This window comes from Leptinotarsa decemlineata, unplaced genomic scaffold (assembly GCF_025532065.1).
Source record: "Leptinotarsa decemlineata unplaced genomic scaffold, Ldec_3_MD MMD2_tig00002082_RagTag_RagTag, whole genome shotgun sequence".
NCBI classification, from domain to species: Eukaryota; Metazoa; Arthropoda; class Insecta; order Coleoptera; family Chrysomelidae; genus Leptinotarsa; species Leptinotarsa decemlineata.
The window spans coordinates 1,609,252-1,633,182 of record NW_027412573.1 but is presented as its reverse complement, the minus strand read 5'-3'; the positions used below and the strand labels follow the sequence as shown (position 1 = coordinate 1,633,182).

At 35.5% G+C, this 23,931-nt stretch overlaps 1 protein-coding gene across 1 annotated transcript; it reads right to left on the bottom strand.

The window, feature by feature from the left end:
• Nucleotides 1-2,345: 2,345 nt before the first annotated feature.
• LOC111507764 (protein tolkin) lies at nt 2,346-22,472 on the bottom strand (the record flags this gene model as incomplete). The annotated part of the gene is made up of 8 exons (XM_074176706.1): nt 2,346-3,544; nt 7,698-8,416; nt 11,264-11,620; nt 14,916-15,383; nt 18,035-18,370; nt 18,452-18,682; nt 18,854-19,032; nt 22,165-22,472. Coding segments are annotated over 8 exons (2,751 nt in total), but the record flags the coding sequence as incomplete, so codon positions are not given.
• Between the last annotated feature and the right edge of the window lie 1,459 nt (nt 22,473-23,931).

The following is a 23,931-nucleotide window of genomic DNA, read 5'->3' as shown; positions in this document are numbered from 1 at the left end:
TCTCCATTGTGAAAGTGATGGAAGGTCTCACGCTGTTGATGTGTTTCAGAAAGGCGTCTAGTTCAGTATTCCCATGGTTCCATATTATGAAGGTGTCGTCAACATATCTCAACCAGACTCGAGGTTTCTTGTGGGCTTCTTCAATGGCCAGAGTTTCAAACCACTCCATATATATGTTGGCTATGACTGGTGAAAGTGGCGATCCCATTGGCAGTCCCTCATCTTGTGTAAAGAATTCGTCCTTCAGTTTATTTATTCAATTATTATATTTTTACTTGTAGGTTATTTTACTATCATTTCATTTCAGGTTTATTGTTGCTTAATATAATTGTTATTTTCAACTATTCTTTTTTAATTATTCTTTTTTACTTGTTTCAGGGATTTCAAATCATTTTATATAATAGACAATGGAAGTCCGAACTAGTGAAAAATATGCATACTTGAATTCCGTTTCAATATCACAAAATAATGATATGCCTAAATAGTGAAGGTATTATATTCATGAACGAATTGAATGGTTTTAAGACCTGCCCTGTATGCTGTTTGACTCGAAGCTATTCTAAATGCATTTAGTATAGTTATCGAATTTGTACCAACTCTTGATCGAATTTTTGTGAAACGTCTTGACTACCCACACATCTGACGAATAGAAAACAAAACTTTCCAACCTGACATAAGCACTGAATGAACTTTCTCAGGTTTGAAGTTTCAGCGGTAACAGCGACAAAATTTCCATTTCGCTATTACCGCTCCACTTCGAAAAACTCGATTTTTATGCGCCCGAACTCATTTAAAACGCCATTTTGGAATAAGTTTAAGTTGGATGAAGTTGTGCCCTCGAGGGACTTTATTGGGATATTTGATTAAATAGGGTAATCTGTGGTTTATGGGACCCGAGCTTAATGGACAAAGTTTGCAATTTTTTAATTTTCTCTTTTCACAACTAATGGGATTTGCTAAACATTTGCCAGTTCGAGATTCAGTTTGCTTGTAGCATCGGCTTGAATGGTTGTTAACAGAGTGGCATGAATGGAATAGATTGGGATGAATTGAAGAGGATAATGAAACCTAGCACATCTTATAATCAGAATTCGTCTTATTTTAGCAAAAAATTATAACTTTGAACTTAGAAAAGTAATTCATCCGCTTTACTTCTGTTATGTAGGATACTGGAACATTTTTGCATGTCAAGATTTAAATGTTTTCAGAACTTTTCGACCAGCTAACTCATTGAATTACCTTCAAATCTTCATTTTATCAATTTCTCACTTCACAAACCGTATTCTTGACGTAGAGAGAGAGAGAGAGAGTTACGTTACCGTAGGGGCAAGAGAGGAAGAGGTGCGAGCACACATTTACGGTCGAATAGGTTCTAAAGAATTGGGAGAAAACTATTATACGCTGCCACTAAGTTAGCAGGAAAGCGTGAGTCAGTCGGTGAGTCAGTCAGTGAATAAGTCAGTATGTAAGTCAGTCATAAGTCAGTGAGCCGATCAGTCAGTGAGTCACTTAGCGATTCAATTAGAAGGTCAGTAAGTCAGTCAGTTAGTGAGTCAGTCAGTAAGCCAGTGAGTCAATTGGTGGGTCTGTCAGTGAATCAGCCACTCACTCACTCACTCACTCACTCACTGAGTCGGTCTGTCAATCGATCAGTGAGTGAGAAAGTCTTGAGTCATTCAGTGAATCAGTCAGTCAGTCAGTTAATCAGTCAGCGAGTCATTCAATGTGTAAGTCAGTGAGACAGACTGTCATTCAGTCAGACAGTGGTTAGTCAGTTAGTGGCGAGTCAATGAGTTAATCTGTGAGTCAGCTAGCAAGTAACTCAGCCAGTCTGTCAGTGACTCAGTATGACAGTGAGTCAGTTAAATTGACTCAGTCAGTGAGTCAGTCTGTCAGTCAGTGGGTCATTGAGTCAGACAGTTAATCAGTGAGTCGGTTCTATCAGTCAGTCAGTCAGTGGGTCGGTCTGTCAGACGGGCTCTATTCCAGGCAATTGAGGTGACATTCACATTTAAAGAGAAATTTATGATATGGGTGATATAGTTATCAATAGTCAGAATAATAATCTATACTGAAGAATGAAATAGTTGGAAATCTCTCGACACATCGAAATTTTAATAGAGCTACCAGTATATTGTAGCATGCTATTTCATTATTTCTGTGCCGTTCTTAATGAATGAATAAACAGTTTAAAATATTTACAATTTATTAATAAATTATCTAGTAATATTTACAAAGTGTTTATCTAGAATAGTCCATTTTCTCTTTCATTTTTAATAAAATCTACTTTCTGGTGATAACAACAACATTTAAAATCAAAATATACAGCACAATGAACATTCCTCATATATTCGATATCACAAATGTATACAAACTCATCCAGTTTTTCTTATGAGAATAATTTTTTATATCGTTTTTAAATAATATCTAAAAGGATTTCACCCATATGGAATCATATACAGGAAATATCATTTTTATATCCCTCCAAACACGTCTAATTTTCTTCAAAACAATTTTCACTGAAAACTGAATAATTGTTTATGGAAAACCAAATATTTCGTACATTGAATATTGAATTCAATTGAATTGCAAATGATGTTAAATATCTGTGTATGAAAATTGATTGATTCATTGCAGTCCAATAAGTCCAATAATAAGTTTGAGTGCAGAATTATGTAATACGTTACATAACTTTCACTATTTTTCAAACAATGATATGTAGAAATTACTCAAAATAAATGTTGAACCACTGCTGCATCTATTACACAGTTTTGAAAGTTAACAGTGCATCCCCTCACATAGAGATGTCACTAAGAATGCTAATCAATGAATTTGAAATAATGATTTTTTACAATGAATATATTATGATTTCTCACGAACCAAACGTAGGTCTGAGAATGACATGAATACATGGATCAATATTTTCTATTATTCCATACATCAATACAAAAATTGTTGTATTATTTAATTTAGTTTGTCCTCTGTGAAGCAGATGGCGCCTGTAGTGTAATCGAGTTTGATAAGTTAAACAAGTATTTTCTACTTCCTCAAATTCCAGTAATCCTGAAATTCTACTGAGATATACTTCCACTGTTTGGTAGACGACGGCAAACTCTTTGCTTAAGGAGTATCGTCGCTCTTAAACCAATGAGTACCGCTGCCAGTAATAATAACTGATGAATTTAAAATAATAGTTTTTACAGTAAATATATCATGACTCAGATCAAACATAGTGAGACATAGAATATAAAATCACTTCAGCACTGCAAATGTCATGAATCCATGAGTGATACGAAGTATTTATATGCAATATGAATATTCTTTAGTTTATCCTCTGTAAAGCAGATGTCGCCTGAATGTGATTATGATCACTGAATTTAGAATAGCAGTTTCACAAATTCCACCTGAAATAGTAATCATCGTCTTCACTGAAAGATACCTCCACTACTTGGTAGATGAGGGTAAACCCTTTGCTTGAAATGGTATCGTCACTCTTGAACCTTATCAGTAACTCACTGTGGGTAGAAATGATGTCCGGTGGTTTCTGAAAAAATAAAATAATTTTAATGAATGCTGTTCGGATATATGAAAAAGATCAATTCATTACGCAATACAATACTTTACCAAAATCTTTCAAATATTGACATAGGTAACTGCATCAAATGCTATCTCTAAAATATGATTCAAGTTCATCAAACGATTTTTCCATCTCAATTAGGGATGTGTTGAGGGAATCAAAAATTAGGAAGAATCAATAATGGCATGAAAATCACCAGAAAGGAAAGAAAATATCATTTTCATAGCAGGAAAGATGAATTGAAGTCAATTCAAGGTACTGGTGAAATAGTTTTTCATTATTTCTACCAGAACCGAACCTCATTCAGAAAATAAATCAACGTGAAACGAGATATAAAGTTATACTACATTTATATAAACGATTTTCTTCTCGCAAACAGTCGTTTGAGATTCATCATATCATATCATGCAATGACATTAAATGTTTGAAATATTTTCACTTTTGAACCATCTCAGGTTGGTACGCCTATGGAACAGCAACTTGCAAAATGATTCATTACTGTGTTGTCCAAAGATATAGACCAGAGGTTCTCAAACTTATTTTGTCTACCGCCCATTTCGAGAATTGATTATTTTCTAACGCCCCCCAGATTGTTTTACTTTACTACATCTCAAGAATCACCATCGCAGTCATTATTTTAATAATTAAATTATGTGTGTCATGTGGAAATAAGATTTTCTGATGAGGGTAATGTAAAACACAATTTTGTTATATTAGGAAAACTTCTATTCATATTATTAAACCGAATATTTCAATTTGAATTTCAAAACTAATATAATGTGAAGGATGAATTTGATGATTTTTAACTAGTTTCTTAATATCAGGCTCGAATTTACTCGAATACAGCCGTAAGTTACCGCGTTCGGTAATCTCAACCGATTTCTCTTTTTAGTCAGCAAAACGTTGCAACAGCACTAAATCCACGTTCACACAAATACAATGATGAAAATGCTATCAAAAATCGGTGAACGATGGACCACAATCCAGGGTACAATTGCGGGATTGGCGGGCCTAGTACTTTCGAGAATGGAGACTAGAAACTTCTCGCTTCGCATTGACGCTCACCGCCATCTATTGTACAGTTTGACAACTATCGGACAGGAAATAGTTAGTGTCTAGTCCCCTAGATGGCGTTACATTAGGAAACGCGCGTTGAGCGTAAAGAAGCGGTAAGTTCGTGTTAAAATCAAAAAATCATTTTTAAATTAGCCATCGCCCCCCTAAACCGCTTCAACGCCCCCCTCCAATCTTCTCTGTACCCTTTACTGACCCCCTATAGGCCTTCAACGCCCACAAGGGTGTGTTATCGCCTACTTTGAGAATGACTTATACAGGGTGTTCCTTAAACACATGCTAATATTCAAGGAGGTAATTCTTAGACCCATTTTAAGGAAAAAACGTCCTATGGACGTAGGTCCTAAACGCCTTAACTTTTGAGATACAGGGTGGCAAAGTTTTAAAAAATAATCAGTTTTTTAATAATAACTGAGATAATTTTGTAGACATCTTTGGCATATTCGGTACATGTGTTCCATGCCTCAAGGCGCATTTTCTGATGTACAATTTTCTTGATTTTCTCTGCCAGTGGCGTACGTACGAGTTTTGAAATGTATATTTTTGGCGAAAAAAATACTACGCCACTGCTTTATCTTGAATTAAAAATTATTTTTAAAATCTCCATACATTTTTGAGCACATTTGATTTGCTGGGTTTTCTCTGTCCGACGCATGGTTTTCGATCAAAAAATTAAAAATCGCTTCACTTAAGGATAAATTCCTTAAAAATTTGATGCGGTATCGTGCATCGACTGAAAGCAAACTAAGAGATCAGATTTGTTGCAAAATAATTGAGGATCTAAAAGGTATTTGTTTGTTGTCAAATGCACTGTTCTCAATTAAAATTACGTCATACCGCAGCACCGCTTAATAATTTTTGAAAACATAAATTTAGTTATCCTGGAATAAATGACGTGTAGCAGAATTTATTTACTGCACCTCTTGGAAATATGGAGTTTGTCGATATGTGATTTCTTTTAAAGATTAAAAGCAGAAAAAACAGCGTACCCACCATAGCAATAAAAAACGAATTCTCTGTATGTACAAACGTCAGTAGCTAATATTGATGTTGGTTTAAAGTAAGGTGTTGGTGTTAAAAACTGTCACAGCGCATTTCGATTGATTTTGAAGTGTTATTGAAGTTATTTTGGTAGTCCGCTGTTTTTCTGAATATCAGTAAATATGGTAAATTATACGAATGCGGAAATGGCGCAAATGCATTACGTATATGGCCTTGCCGATGGTAATGCAACAGAAGCCAGGCGCATTTATAAAGAAAGATATCCTAATCGTGCCTTACCAGATAGCCGAACCTTTTCAAATATTCATCGTCGACTTGGGGAAACTGGTAGTTTCAAGGAAGGGACTCCGGAAGGTACACCTCGTGTAGTAAGAACTCCTGAAATTGAGGAAGCGGTGCAGCAAGAAATTGAGGAACATCCTGAGACGAGTACGAGGAAGATCGCTAGAACTCTGGATATTTGTCATCAAATTGTTTGGCGTATTTTGGTTGATTTTTTGTTATACCCATACCATATTTCAAGAGTGCAGGCATTACTCCCCAGAGATTTTCCACAGCGTGTGAACTTCAGTCAGTGGTATCTACAAAGTATTGCACTGAATCTGCAGTTTGAGACACAAATTTTGTTTACAGACGAAGCAAATTTTTCTCGGAATGCCATTCAAAATTTCCATAACAATCATGTGTGGGCTGAAGAAAATCCCCATGCAATAACCGAAACCCATTTCCAACACCAATTTTCGGTTAATGTATGGGCAGGAATTATAGGTGATCATCTAATAGGCCCATTTTTTCTACCAGGACGCCTTGATGGTCGTTCTTATTTACACTTTCTCGAAGAAGACTTACCTGGGTTTTTGGAAGATGTGCCACTTGCGTTAAGGAATCGAATATGGTACATGCACGATGGCGTCCCTACTCATTTCAGTGTAATTGTCCGAAACCATTTAAATACAGGTCATCCTAATCGTTGGATAGGTCGCGGAGGACCTCGGCAATGGCCAGCAAGATCCCCCGATCTCAACAGTTTAGATTTTTTTTTATGGGGTCACCTTAAAACACTTGTGTATAAAACTCCCGTTAATACTTCAGAAGATTTAAAAGGGCGAATAGTTGCCTCGTGTGAAACTATACGAAATACGCTGGGAATATTTGAACGGGTGCGTAATTCCATGCGTAGAAGGGCGGAAGCATGCATACTAACTGCAGGTGGCAACTTCCAACAATTTTTATAATCAGTTTTGGTATTATTACTAATTAACAAATTTGTGCTATTCGTTTAGACTTACTGTCACAAAATAAAATAAAACTCGTTTTTGTGAAAAATTTATTTTTTTGCAGATTATGTTTTCAAATATTATTAGGGAATTGGTAATGCGTTATGAAGCAATTTTCAGATTCTCATTCATTTTAGAATTGATCTGATTTCTTAATTTGCTTTCTGTCGATTTTTATTTTTTTGAGTGAAAATCATGCGTCGGACAAAGAAATACCAGGAGATCAAATTTTCTCAAAAATAAATAAGTATTTTAAAAATGATTTTATTTTGAAAAGCATTGGCGTAGTACTTTTTCCCCAAAAATATTCAATGCGAAACCCGTAGGGATGCCACTGTTTGAAAAAATACAAATTTGTGTACATCAGAAAATGCGCCTTGAGGCATGGCACATATGTGCCAAATATGTCTACAAAATTATCTCAGTTATTATTAAAAAACTGATTATTTTTGAAAACTTTGCCAGCGTGTATCTCAAAAGTTAAGGCGTTTAGGACATACGTCCATAGAAAGTTTTTTTCTTAAAATGGGTCTAAGAATTACCTCCTTAAATATTAGCATGTGTTTAAGGAACACCCTGTATAAACTATAGAGGAGTGAAAACTCTATTGATAATGGAAGTGAATTATTGTGGTGTATTTTAATACCTCATTTTTCACCATATCGCGTGGCTAGTTTCTGCCGAACAGAAAAATCACTGTATTCTTCAATTTATAAGAACAAGGGAATTTACTTGAGAACCATACATTATCAGAACATCAGACTTACCGTCGTTCCACAAAACCGACCATAAGAAGGACCCCCACGATCCAATCCGCTGAAAACCTCCACATAATCATAGCCGCAATTCGCCTCCCCCTCGATATCAAACGTCATAAAAGTCAGCCGGATATGATCTCCCCCCATGGCTTCTATCATCCACTCGCAGTCTATCACGTTGTCGTACCCCACCGTACCATACTCAGCGTGGGAGTATATAAACTGCTGGTCAGCAGTGGCTATCAGCATACCCCCACACACCGTGGTGTGCCTCGCCACAAACCCACCCCTTTGCGTCGACGAGTCTGAAGTAAAAGTCATCAGCATCTTGTTGGTGGAGCTTATCACAGCATCCGGCCGTTTGGAGCCACAGAAGCTGCCGAGGAGGTACTCCTCGGAGGAGGGCCCATCGTAGAAGTCCGCGTGATCATAGAAACACTCCTGGTGGGACTCCAGCTCGAAGAAGTCGAATTCGACCGCTACTCTGTGTCCGGGGGTTGTGGTGAAGAGCCACGTACAGTCTTTCTTCGCGGGGTAGCGCCCCGGGAAGTTGGGGCTGGTTATTTTGCCGCTGGCGGTGGATATTTCGTATTTGCAGTCGCTTTCCTTGCAGTCGATTCCGTTCTCGAGGAGGATGTATCCCTGACGGCAGGTGCAGCGGTATGAACTGGGGGTGTTGATGCATTCGTGGTGACAACCCCCTTTGTTGGTAGCGCACTCGTCTTTATCTGGAAAAAAACTTTTCGTTATCGAGAAAATCATTAAAAAACTGATATTTACAATTCAGTGAAAAACAAAAGTTAAAAGTAATTATTACAGTTTTTTATACAGTGCATTTCTTTAATGCCTCCCTCCCCTATTATTTTTTGAACGAGTCAACTCAAAAAAAAGAAGTTTGGGATAATGAAATTAATGCATGAATGGTTTATTTATTTATTTATTTCCAAACAAGTAAAAACCTCATTACATGATAATTATTATTCTTATAAAAATGTCAATACAGTCTAAATCATAAATAGAATTCTAATATTCATACGTGAATACAGTTACATTGTATCTACGAGTAGTTACTACATAAAGCCGAATGGGAGGAAGAAACATAGTTATTCTAAACTTGAAAAGTATTTTTTTACACCACTATAAACTTGTTTGGGAGGGAGAACAAAGTTGTTATCTGACATTAACAGAAAGTTGTTTTTTATTTTGATCATTGTAATGATAGGTGAACAGTTATTTGTTGATACATATGGTACATCAAAGAATTGAAGGAGTCTTGTTGTTCTTTTGGAAATTCTCTCTTCCAGTAAAGATTTGAGATTGGGACAGTTATAGTTTTTTTATATATTTTATAACACATCAACACTATAGTTGCCTGTCTTCTATTTTCTAAACTGGGTATTTTAAATTCATTTCGTAGTGCTACTGTTCTAATTGTATTATTATCCGGGTATACTTTATATTTCTTGTAATATAAAAATGTCAGGAATCTGTTTTGAATTTTTTCTAATCTATTTTTATGAACAATATAGGAAGGATGCCATACTACAGCCCCATACACAAGTTTAGGTCTGACCAAACTATTAAAAAGTGTAGTAATCACTTTAATATAGTTGAAATGTGCACTTTGTCTCATTACAAATTCCATAATTCTTAGTGCCTGAGATGCTATGTAATCCAAATGGAGTTTGTACGAGAGTGTGGAGTTATAGTATATACCTAAATCTTTGACTGTCTCTACCCTGAATAATTCAATATTATTCATTAAGTAATTGTGTAGTGTCTTATTTAGTTTTTGGGTACAAGACAGGACAGAACATTTGGATATATTGAACGGAAGATCATTTTTCACACTTCATCGATAAACACTATTGATGTCCTCCTGTAGTTTGTCACAATCTTGTAAATTTTCGATCTGTCTATGAAATTTAAGGTCATCTGTGAATAAGAGACACTCAGAGTACTTAATATTTTGAGTTAGATCATTAATGAATATAAGAAAAATTAATGGACCCAAGTTTGATCCGTGAGGAACTTCAGAGTTTGCGCGAAATTTCCCTGTACAATTACCTTCATATTTGACTCTAAGTGTCGATTATTCCAATACGATGCCAGCAACAGATGAATCTTTCAATTTCACTTCAAAATAAAGTATTCATACATTAATTTCATTATCCCAAATTTCAATTTTTTGAGTTGACCGTTCAAAAAATATATGATTTTCACTATAAAGGGTTTTACAAAAACCACAACAAGTGTTTCCCTATACAATAGCCTTCTCAAGCGTAAAATAAAAGTTACTTCTGAATTACAATCATTATTGAAGGCTAATTAATTACGATAGCAGTCTGATACATTCTCTATTATCAAGTTATGCGGCCAAGCTTTGAAGGAAGTTGACCCGATTCGAAGAGATGATAAGAATTATAGAACCTCAACCTACTTAGGCCAATCCACTACGAATATTTCAACTTTTCTGCACAACAAAGATGTAAATTTTGATTTCGAAACCAACAACAGTTCAGGCCTGCTCATTGAGAATAACAAAGATAAAAGTTCAGTTTCAGAAAAATTGGGAGTGTATAAATTATCATGTCTGATGATTTATATAGGTCAAACTGGAATAACGTTCAAAGCCGGCATAAAGGAGCACATAAATAGTTTCCAGAATGGGAAAATAAATTTCACATATGCCACTCATTCAATAACAGAGGGAGTTCAACCATGAATTCAAGCCCCCCATTTTCAGGAGAAATGTTTGAAACTTAACCTGTTGGAGGGTATGGAAATAAATAAATTAAAACTCTCTCAGTATCTTATAAACGATCAAACTGTACTGAATAATTTGCCATTATCGAATCTGTTTATTTCCAATTAAGAAAAGTTAAGTATATTTACGGTACTTTCGAAAATTTAATTAATTCATATAGTTAATGAATTCACACAACAAAATGTAAAATTTTAGACAATAAAGTTTATCCTTGATGTAAAACAATGTCGCAAATACTGTCAGTTGAACTGAATATTGAACAAATTGATGCCGTTTCGGTTTGTTTGGTTTTGATAGTTTGCAGTAGTAGACAATTGAGGTTATGAAATTTGTGATTCTGTGCGCATGACTGAGTGTTATTCACAGTTCCTTCAGCAGGATAATAAAATATTTCCCAATGAATCAGTTATGCAATCATACTACGAAATATTTCGAATCGATCGACTATAAGTGAAGAAAAAATCGCACTAGAGGAGCTCCGTTTTTAGTGTTGCCAGATCTACTGTTTTCTGCAGTATATCTCCTGTTTTATTTCTGTTATCAATATTATATTGTTTGAGACTCAAAATTCACAGATGAACCAGTTCATTCTCTATAGTATTGAGTGTCAATAGTGGAAATTGCGACCTAGTGCTGAAACCACCAGCGTAAAATGATATAAACTGGTTTATATCATCTCCTGATTATGCTGATTGTAAAAGTGAGGGGTTCACTCTGGTAAAAGAAGAACAAGCGAAGTTAGAGTTGGAAAATCAGTACATTTCATCTTTTGATAACACCAAATTGTCGTACTCGATAATGAACATACCCGTAAAAAACAACGCTGCAAATCCAGTTTTCTGTACGGTACCGTCAGAGTGGAACTCGATCCTCATGACATTTTCTTCAGAGGTGATCATCTCCGGTACTTGAGGACCACAGAATGTTCCGTGCTTCTTCACCAAACCGTTCTTCAACTTGCTGTAGACCTCCACTCTGTCATACTCGCACTGGTCTCTTGTGTTGGCGTTGCCCTCCAAATCGAAGTGGGTGAAGTTGATTGTTATCTTGTTTGGAGATTGAACCACTATCTCCCAGATGCATTTCTTACTCTGGGGGTAGTAATCAGGAAAAGACGGGGATGTGATGGTGCCATTCGTAACGTTGAGGGTTCCACCGCAAGCAACTGAAATAATGAAAATATCTGAATTTCAGTAGTCAAACTTTTGAATGAATTTCCATTATGGAAATTGTTTTTTCAGGGTTTCAGTATTGGAGACTTTTCACGCGAGTTTTTCTGCTGAAGAGCTTCTACAGAACTTGTTTGGGATCATTAAAGAGGGGAAAACAAGGACTTCTATCTCTGATTGCCTTACGGAATAGATTTTCAGTTAATATACCGAATGGTGGGTTTTTCATTCGTCCAGTTCGATAAATGTTATTGTCTACGTCCACAAGATAGTCTAAATCCATTTTAAAAATTAGAGAAGTACGTGCTCCAAGTCTGTCACGTTCCTGGTCGAAGAGAAAACTGCAGCTACAGCTCGACGAGAAACTAACAGGCAAATATCACTTACACTTGACTCATTTTTCCGAAAATAACTACTTTTTGCATTAGAAATACTGTTTTATCAACATGATACAATTATTGAATTTTGAGTTAATCCATTCATAATGTAAACTTGAACTGAGTATACTCTAGTGAGGTAATTTTTAATACCATTCCTAATAATTTTTTTTTGACATGAATCTAATAAGTAATACTTTTCCTGATATGTTTACCTGGACTATCCTTAGGTGAATAAAAGCGTACTTTTACCTACAATCATTAGAATAGAATAGAAGTTTATTCATCACTAAAGTGTAAATACATGAAACTTATTGGACTAATAATAATAATAATACCTTTATTTCCAACAGGTTAACACCCAATCACAGGAAATACAGAACAATGCAATTAAAATTATTTCTTTGAGATACTATAATGAAATGTTACATAGGCATAAAAATTAGTACTAATATAAAATTAATTAATAACAAATGAAATTAAAGAGAATGCAGAAACTTATAAATGGAATTTATACACATACATACGGCATATTGACTATGAACGACAAACCCGTAGCCCTTGCTGATCTCAGAGTAAGACCGTATTCCTCCGATAACATTCCAATATACTATTTAGTGAGTCATGGTGAATGTCGCACTGCAAGCTCATTCCATTCACTAAACCACACATATGGAATATTGGTGATCCAATAAGTAGATTGGTTCTTGGTGTAGGAGTGTAAAACGTAATTTCTTTACGTGACTGAAGACGAGGTACTCTAAAGAAAATTTGAGCTAGAATGTCTGGACAATCAATTTTGTTGTGCAAGACTTTAAAGAGGAATGTAATTGCCGACAGATCTCTTCGTAGTTCAAGAGAGTCGAATGAAAACGTTTCAAGCAAAACATTATACTCAATTCCGCGTTCAGGATATATGCCATTACACTTGAAGAATAGATATTTCAGGAATTTCCTCTGGACAGATTCTATCATTATTTTGGCGTACTGGTAAAAAGGAGACCATATTAGGCCAGCATACTCCAATTTGCTTCTTACGAACGTATTAAACAGGATAATGAGTGTACTAGTATTCGCAAAATTGGACCAGTTTCTTATACAGTATCCCAATGTTTTGGACTAGTCACAAAGAGAGCTCAAAAGTAATTAAAATTTACAAGATTATACATATACATTTTTGATAAGTAAAATATTAAAATATGCAATGAACATCAACAATTTAAAAATTCCTACTCATTAAACTTAACTCAGGATGAATAGCCATGAGTTTGTTATAACATTTAATACCTTGATATACATGGGAGTCTTGACCAACTCCTAATCGTGAGTATGGCTGGTATAATCTTTCACTGTTTCTTGTACAGTAATCATGTATATCTTTTTTTTTCCTCAAATAATTTTCATCTTTTTTAACGTATAATATGATCTGCAGCACATAAAGTGAGAAGACTGTGAGAATTCCTAGTTGATTGAACCATTTTCTACATGATATTTTGGAGTGCACTCCTGCCATACATCTGATAATTCTTTTTTTGCATAACAAAAACTCTATTCATATGTACAGAGTTACCCCAAAACATTATTTCATAACTTATTGTCGATTGCACTATTCCAAAATAAGCCAGTTTAAGGGTTTCCAGAGATATTGTACCTTTCAATTGCCTGATGATGAAGCAACTTGTGCTTAATTTATTTGTTAGATCATTAATATGAGGATCCCATGTCATTTTTTGATCTACTTTGATACCTATAAATTTGATGTAATTCACCTGTTCTATTGTTTGATGATTAACTCTTATTAGAGGACTGAAATCATAATTTATATTTTTTGTTGTAAACACCATAAAAAATGTCTTGGACAAATTCACTAGCAATCCGTTGAACACACACCACTCACGAAAATCATTAGCACAAATATTTGCCTTGATTACAGTATCCTGTAATTTATTCTCAGAAATCAGAATATCAGTATCATCAGCATACATAATGATTTTATTTTGCTCAGAGCATGAATAAACCATATCATTTATAAAAATTGTGAAGAGAACTGGCCCCAATATAGACCCCTGAGGGACACCAATGTTCACAATATTTTCTTTAGATGTTTTACCGTTTATCACCACTATTTGTTGTCTGTCATGGAGATATGAAGCAATCCAATCAATTGTAACTCCTCGTATGCCAATTCGGTGTAATTTTTCCAAGAGTAGTTGGTGATCAACTGTATCAAACGCTCTACTTAGGTCAAAGTAAAGAGCAATGGGATTTTGTTTATTATTAAGGCAGCTATAGACGGTAGTATTGAGATCAGATATGGCGGTATTTGTTGATTTGTTCCTTCTAAATCCATTCTGACAATCAAATAATAAGTTATGTTGATTCAAAAATTTATTGAGACATTCATTATATGCCATATCAAAAATTTTGGCTAGTTGGCTCTGTAAGCAGATATTTCGGTAATTATCTACTATCTCTCTAGATCCTTTGTTTTTGAAAATTGGTATAGATTTAGAGACCTTTAGAATCAATGGGTACTGTCCTGACAAAAAAGATTCATTGATTATGTGAGCTAAAGGCAAACCTATCGTTTCCTTGACAAACCTTACAGCTTTTCCACATATATCATCTATCCCAGAAGCATGTTTACTTGTTGTTTTAGTTATATATTCTTCAATCTCCTGAGGAGCATTACAATTTGTTTTACACATGATTAAATGACAAATTTGGAGCACATTCAGATTTTGATTTCTACCCTTATTCAATTTACCAGCCAATATTTTGTGAATGAACAGTAGAGTGTTATCATTATCTCTCCAAAGAATATAGTAGAAGATTCATCAGTTTATGTCAATTCAGATTTGAAACTATTGAAAAATAAACAAATAAACTACTCGGAATAAGAACTACAACATACCTTCACAGTTTTTACCATTAGAGTGGAGCTCGTATCCAATATCGCAGGCACACACATAGCTCCCCAAGGTATTCACACAGAGCTGTTGGCATCCGTGTTGAATCCTGGAGCATTCATCATATTCCTTCATCACTGTTGCTGTGAACCCCCCTTTCTGTACCAAGGAGTCTGACACGAATCTAACCAACATCGTGTTGGAAGAAGAAGTGACATCACTAGGTAGTTTATCACCACAGCTGACACTGAGCACAGGGCTGTCTTCGTTTAGGCCGTCTTTTATTTCCAAATAGTCGTAGCTGCAGTCGTCGTGGTCTTCTAGGTCGAAAGAGTGGAAGCGGAAGGCAACCTGGTGGTTTTCTGGCACGGAGATTCTCCAGGTGCAGTTTTCATTGGGTTTGTAATCTTCGGGGTAGTGGGGTGAGTCTAGGTGAGCTAGACTGTCTACAAGCAGGTCCCCTCCGCAGGTTGCTATACTTGACAAATGAGATATATATACAGTGTGACCCATTTTTAATGGAAACACCCCCCTAAAATTTGAAGTTGTAAACCGATTTTAATATATTTTTTTTAAATGTCAAGTACTAAAAGGTCTACCTTGGGACAAAATTTGAAATGTTTATTAAAGTTTTAGGGCATACTACGATATTTTTTCTTAGTCGAGAATCGGGATTTTTATTGAAAAAAAATCACTACGCCACTGGATTCAGAGTGCCTCTAAACAGGTGTGACCACAATTTCATGAAAAAATATTCATTATTAACAAAGTTATGACAACTCAAAAATTCGAAAACTCACACAGCTAACAGTTATAAAAAACACCCTATATCAACAGATATAGCCATGAGAATATTTTTTTATGATTTCAACAATAAAGTGCCGCCAGATGAAAAAAAACAAAATAGCGTAAATATTTTTAATGAAAATAACGGAATTGCATTCAAGTTTTCACGCAAATTAACTAAAACTAAGACCTAATATTTCAATTTAAATGTTAGTTGCCATGGAAATGATATTACAGTTTGACACTTGTGAAAGATTTAAGTGTACTTGAATCAATGAAGTCGCCCCGGAGCGCCAATTAATTTTTATTGTTGTTTTTATTTTATTTTTATCGTTGTTTTAATAATATGTTATTTTCAAGTGTACTATTGTCAACAATATTCACCTTACAGTTCTTCGAATTATTTTGTGTCGTGGCTGCAAGATTGAGCGTAAGAGAGAAAATTGAAATTGTACGCCTTTCGGGAGATGACGTTAGAAGTGCTAGAGAGGTTTGTAGAGTATTTAATGAGAGACATACAGATCGTCCTCGTATTAGCTGCGGTACGGTAAATAAAATAAATAAAATATTCAATGAAACTGGTGCAGTATCAAAAATGATGTTAAAAAGTAATCCTGTACAAAGATGAAACAGGAATGACAGGAATAATCAAATCATTTCAGATATTTCGGAAATAATCCTAATGCCAGTATAAGGAATGCCACTTAAAATTTGAATATTCCACGAGAAACTATTCGGAGATGTCTCAAGGCGAAGAATATTGAACCTTTCAAGCCAAAATGTTTACACTCACTTCAAGAAGGCGACGAAGCAAGACTCCTGGAATATTGTTTATGGGCCCAAGGGGAATATTTAAACAATAGAAATTTCCTAAAAAATATTTCATATACCGACGAAGCCACTTTCACTACAAATGGAGTCGTGTCATCACAGAATTGTCGCTATTGGGCAGCGGATAATCCTAACTGGGTAATGAACTGTAAAAGCCAGTATTCCCAAAACATCAACGTCTGGTGTGGGATATTGAACGAATAAATTATTGGTCCTTTCATTTTTGAGGAAAACATTAATGTGCAGAGGTTTCTAGAATTTTTAAACACAGGGTTTTGGGATGCTATTCACGAGCTGCCAATCAATGAACGATCAAATTTAATTGTCCAGTTAGATGGGTGTTCAGTTCATTATGCCAGAGCTGTGAGGCAATGGCTTAACGAACATTTTCCAACCCGATGGATAGGCCGTGGTAGTCCGTTTATAGAGTGGCCACCCAGATCTCCAGACCTCACAGTTTTGGACTTTTTTCTCTGGGTACTTCTCACACAAAAGGTTTACAAAAACCGCTCAAGAGATAGAAATGAACTTTGTGCAAGAATTCGACAGGTGTGTGCAGATATTAGCCCTCAAGAGCTAAGGAACGTAATCAGAAACATTCGTAAGCGCTACGACATACGTATCGAAATACGTGGTTGATTAGTAGAGGCTACTAGAATATGAGTTAGAATTAATTGGTGCACTGAATCGAAACATTTCAATAATTAGTTATTAGTTACGTTTATTAAAATTTGTTGCTTCATTGTTAGTTGAATTGTGTGAATGTAATTCCGTTATTTTCATTAAAAATATTTACGCTATTTGTTTTTTTTTCATCTGGCGGCACTCTATTGTTGAAATCATAAAAAAAATGATATATTGTGACTGTTAGCTGTGTGAGTTTTCTAATTTTTGAGTTGTCATAACTTTGTTAATAATTAATAGTTTTTCATGAAATTTTGATCACACCTATTTGGAGGCACTCTGAATCCAGTGGCGTAGTGATTTTTTCAACAGGAAAATCGCTAATAAAAAATCCCGATTTTCGACTAAGAAAAAATATCGTAGTATGCCCTGAAACGTTAATAAACATTTCAAATTTTGTCCTAAGGTAGACCTTTTAGTACTTGACATTAAAAAAATTATTAAAATCGATTTACAACTTCAAATTTTAGGGGGGTGTTTCCATTAAAAATGGGTCACACTGTATAAAAAACAATATATTCTATAAATAGGAAAACAACATATCGGGAGTCTACAAGCTGAAAAGTGGCTCGTGCTCAAAAATGTATGTTGGAAAAACCTCTAGAAACTTCAAAACCAGAATCGCCGAACACAAACAAAATTAACTAAAGAAAACCAATTCAACTGATGCAAGCGATCTGTTGGAAAACAACCACAACTTCGACATAAACTACAATGTACTACATACAGTAAATAAAGGTCAAAAATTGAACGTGCTACTTTCCATTTCAGATCCTCGATTTTTCTATGAAACATAGACCATCTAGGTTCAAATAATTCTCACCTTTGTAAGTAGCGACAAACGCTTTGTAGCTCTTAGGATTCTTCGAAAAATAATTGACCAACATTCTACTTCCAGTCGACGTCAAATCGAAATGCTTTCCCGTGCCACAAAATAAGCCGAGCAGCGGTGATTTGTTCCAATACCCGTCTCTAACCTCCAAATAGCTATTACGACAATCCAAAGACTTCTCGATGCGGAGGTGGGAGATATTGAGCTTAATCGTCTCACCATGAGATGCCGAGATTCTCCATTGGCATCTCACGCCATCTGGTGATCCTAACCTAAAAATTGGAGGTGAAAACTTTCCGGATTTGCTCTGTAATGTGCGTCCGCAAGCTGAAACAGATTCGAAGAGGAGTTACATTTCGAAGTAGGCCGGAGTCTCATACTCGAGGTATTTCTAAATTTCATCCTCACCTGGGCATTTATAGAGACGATTGGTCTGTTGAATGTCTCCTTTACTCAACCTCAGTCGCTGGCCGATTTCTGGAGTTTTTCTACCTGGAATTTCAATGGGTCTAATGGTATCCAGATATGGATCCTTCGAAAATGTATTCCTGGCATAATGCATGATGGAGGCAAAGTCGTACTTCACCCCCAAAGGATTCACCTCGTCTTCAGTGAGTTTCTTAAAATTTGTTTCCTGTCCTAAAATATCAATAGATTATTATTATTCCAGCTATGGCAGGTTGACAAATATCTTTGAGCAAGTTTTTGAACTGAAAGACACTTTCTCCTACTACAGATACTTCCAGGAGTCTGGGCTCAAAACTGAACCTTGAGGTTCATCCACAATTGATTCAAAGGATTCCAACTTACCACTAATGATATGTTCCCAGATGACGTTGACATGTGCATCTCTATCAGGTCGAGCATGTTCATGCCAAAATCCAACCACGTGCCCCAATTCATGAAGCAGTATCCCAAATTTATCACAGTTTTTTCCTATGCTCACCGCTTGAGCACCATTGCCTCTTTTACCAACGAAAGAACAGCACCTGTGGAGAAATGCATTTGTTACTTCTCTGTATCAGGAAAATATATCCAATGATTATGATCATGATGAACAGTGGGAGGCAAAACCAACGAAAAGTTTTATGATTCAATACTTCCTCAATGAGATTTGAAGATTGTGGAGTTCAAAATATCCACGAAACTTCAACTTGATGGACTTCTGTGTCAGATATAAGACTTTTCACCAAAGAAAGTGCACCAGTATACAGGGTGTAATTAAATAAGTGTTGAAGATTCAAGGCGGTGACTCCTCATCGGAAAAAAGATAGGATCTTTCATATAAAGAAATTTTTTTCACAATCAATGAAAAAGTTACAATATTGAAATTGACCTGATGTTGTGTACTACCAAAAAGACACTCAGCCAGAAATTTATTTGGTTTACCCCATGGTTGTAAGGGGTGGAAAACGCAACCCCTAAAATTTATTTCCAATGTAACTTTTGTGTCTTACCATTTGTTTACCATTTAAAAATTTATTTCCGATTGCCTGTTTCATTCTGAATAAAAAATGTCTCTTGGGTTTCTTGCCCAAAATAAACCAGTTCGCAGCAAAAAATTATTTTATGAACAACTACAGAGATACATAGTTATAAATGCGAAAATACGAAACTAATCTATCTAGTAGGTCGTTATTAGCGATAGTGACAATTGAATTGGTATGACGCTGTCAGTTTGTGAATTTTCGGAATTGAATTGATAGTAAGTGTGTGTTGTTGTTCTGTCCTTAATTTGTTACTTTAATGATCCACTTGTTATTAAAATGGCATACATAAATGAGGAAATGGCTGATATGCATTACGTTAACGGTCTGTCGCACGGGAATGGGTTAGAAGCTTCTAGAAGATATGCTGAAATGTATCCTCAACGGCAGCATCCTTCACATAGAATATTTGCTCGACTTCATCAACGATTACGAGAATATGGTTCATTCGAGAAAATAACGCAGGATTGTGGTCGCCATCGAGAAGTACGAACACCACAGCTTGAGGAAGCAGTACTTAATTTGATTGAAGAACAACCTACTACCAGTACTAGAAAGATTGCTTTCCAGCTGATTGTTGACCATATGACGGTATTTCGAATTTTAAAGGAACAACTCTTATACCCTTACCATCTGCAACGAGTACAGGCACTGTTACCGCGAGAATTGTGCAATTGGATGCTGGAAATGATTAGAAGAAATTGTGACTTTCTAAAGACGATAGAATTCACAGCAGAATGTAGTTTTTCTCAGGACAAGATTATTAATTTTCATAATTACCACATATGGGCTGATGAAAACCCTCACGCTATTGTCGAAACTAACCATCAAGAACATTTTTCTTTTAACGTGTGGCTCGGAGTTATTGGGGATGATTTAATTGGGCCTCATTTTCTACCTCCTCGATCAAATGGTGAGGCATACATTCAATTTTTAAGAGAAGTGCATCCAGTACTCCTGGAGAAAGTTCCTTTGGGCGTCAGACCATATATGTTTTTTATGCATGATGTGGCTCCCGCTCATTTTAGTCAAGTAGCACGTCAGCATTTAACTGAAACATATGTAAATCAGTGGATAGGTCGAGGAGGACCACAGAACTGGCCCGCTCGATCCCCGGATCTCAATCCTCTCGATTTCTCTATTTGGGGCCATTTACAGCATTTGATTTATCGTACTCCTCTTCGCGATGTAGAGGACTTAAAAAACCGCATCATCGATGCGTGCAGGATAATCAGAGAGAATATTTTAGCTCAATGCGCCAACGTCTGAACGCATGCGTAATGTCTGAAGGTAGACATATTGAACATTTATTATGATTTCTACAGTTGTGTGTTTTGTTATTAATGAATTAGTTTTGTTTATTACTCTTTAATCGTTTAATGCAGGTACTAACTACAAAATAACAATAAATCCAGTTCGCATTTATGACGATATGTCTCTGTAGTTGTTCGTAAAATAATTTTTTACTGCGAACTTGTTTATTTTGAGCAAAAAACCCAAGAGACATTTTTTGTATACAATGAAACAGGCTATCGAAAAAACATTTTTAAATGGTAAACAAATGATAAGACAAAAAGTTACATTGGAAATAAATTTTAGAGGTTGCGTTTTCCACTCCTTACAACCATGGGGTAAACCAAATAAATCACTGGCTCAGTGTCTTTTTCAGTGCTTGTGGAAAAAATTGTTAAACAAATTTCATGTACCCCCTTTAAGGGGCTGTATCTTAACAAGGGATGATCCAATGAAGTTTCTTTATATGAAAGATCCTATCTTTTTTTCGAAGAGGAATCACCTCTTCAAATGTTTTACACTTATTCAGTTACACCCTGTATAGAAGCTCTGGAGCAGTTTCTCTTCCTGTATTTCCCAGTATTTCTTTATTAACTTGAAGTTCCATCGAGTATACCTCATGGAGTCCTACACCTTCTTGGGGGTACTTAATCTTTTAGCACCGTCTTCTCTCAAATCGAATCTGGATTTCACAAAGGCCTTCGACCAAGTGAATCGCCACCTATTGAAAGGCAAATTAGATAATTTTGGATTTTCAGATAATCTGACACGTTGAATGAAGAGCTACCTGCTTTATAGAATACAAATTGTACGCTGGAAGAATCTTACATCACATTCCATCAAGGTCGTATCAGGACTACCACAGGGATCACGTCTTTGTCCATTATTATTCAATTTGTACGTTATTGACTTGTATAACGTAATGAAATAAGCTAGTTTCATGTCGTTTGTGGATGATATTGAACTTCACAAGGGAAAAGTTGATTCTCATGACTGCAGGAAACTTCGGAAAAATCTTGATGCATTGTGGTTCTAGTGTAATAAGTAATAATGAAATAGCTTCGATGATGAGAAAATTTAACTGCATGGTTTTCTCTAGAAAGAAAGTAGCCACTGAATTAATTTAATGAGAAGCTCGTGACCCAGGTTCTGTCTTTGACAAATCTCTATACTTCAATCTACACATGAATTCCATAATTATTGAGTCTCTGCAACTACTGGGTTTCATTAGTCAGTGAAATTGAGCAGCGTTAAATCTACAGGGTGATCAATTATGGTCGAATCTACAAGTGAAAACGTAAAAATAGCATATTAATATACTTTCATGACTGTACCACATACCCACAAGGCCTCTCCGTGAAAATAATATAGTTTGGATGTTCCTCCTTATTTCTCTCCACGAATTTGATGCACGTATGATTCTCCCAGTGTTTCATGGCCTGGTTGAAGAGTGCCTTGTTGACCCCGTCGAAGTTACTATCGTATTCGTAGGGTATGACCCCGTGGTCCCAAACCTTCTTGAGTTGGGCGGTGATGGCCCTGGTCCGTATGTTGTGGGGGTTGCTGAGGGGTGGGGATTGGGGGTTGATTGATAGAGGAATTTGGTACTGCGATGGTACTGCTATGTCTCCGAGATGTTGAACTGGAATGGTTGAAGAAATTTAGTCATATCCGATGAATCGGTTTGTACGTACTAGGAAGAGCACGTTGAAAAATGGGACCTCGTTTATTCCCAGCTCACACGAGTTTTTATTTTTGAAGGTTGTTAACGAAGAACAGATTTCTACAGATTTCTCAATCATTTCAGTGTTTTTAGTGAATCAACATTATTTTCGTAAATCTACCCAATTAGCGAGCGAATATTCGAAACATATTTTTTGAATTCTCATTGAATATTGGAAGAATATATTTTGAACATTCATCTAGTTTTTGAGTCATACTTTCATTACCTATATGATTCATTTTTGTATACTTCAATGTTTATTTGGAAGTAGTTGTTTTTGTAAAGTTGTCTTTGTAAAGAGTTCGTTTCAAATTCAACTGCTTTCTTCATTTCTTTCATTCAGTAATGACCTTTGATTCGTATGAATCTGATCTTCATAAATAAATATTCTCAATTTATTCATTGAGAAAAAATCAACATCTACTACTTTCTGATGCATAAAAACCACTTTGAAACGTTAACGAATTTTGAACATGAATAACTTGTTTATTCCTAACGGGATTTTTATAATAATTTGAACAATTGAAAGAAAATTTATTCCGGATTATTCCACATCTGAGTTTTTGATGAAACCTGGTTTTTACACATTATACGAGGGGAAACAAAGTGTTATTCCTGTCATCAAAGTTCAAAACACCCTGTGGTGGAATATAGCTTAGAAATGAAGATGGATGATATGGTATGGATCAAGATGGTAATTTATCTGGAATTGGAACAATTTCTGATGATAACCGTGTATCAACTGTTGGCGTAAAATCATATTATATTGTTTAGATTACCAATCTTCAAAAATATTATATCGAGTGGTCCAACACTTTGTAGGTGTGTCGTTTCATTCGTTTCAGGCGAGGATTTTACAAAAGTGTAAAAAAAATGTTTTCTTTGATAAGTAACTAACAAAATAAAACTTTCATTTCAGCATCACATTGTTTTATTTCAATCCTAACCCAAAGATCTGGTATTATATAATATACAGGGCTTTTCATGATGAGCGTTAATTAGCCGTTTCTGGCAAACTATTCAACGGATCAACCTGAAAATTCCACAGTATGCATAAGTCAATATGACCTACACGCCTAAAATATTTTAGACGAAACGCCATTGTTGCTTCTACTATAAAGTAGCGGCTTCTTTGATTTTTCAAATGGAACACCCCGTATATATCATATTATGATTAGTTATCACTTTGTCAACATATTTAATATTATTTCCCTGTACCTATCTATTACCGTTTAGAAGATATAAATTAATTTCGATATTTTTTTTACCAAACATAAACTTATATAAATGCTGATAATCTTGAACTCTCTTGCACTAAAACGATCAAATTTGAAATGGAGTGGAGTGATACTACGAGGATCTTCATTCCGAGTCATATTTTCATT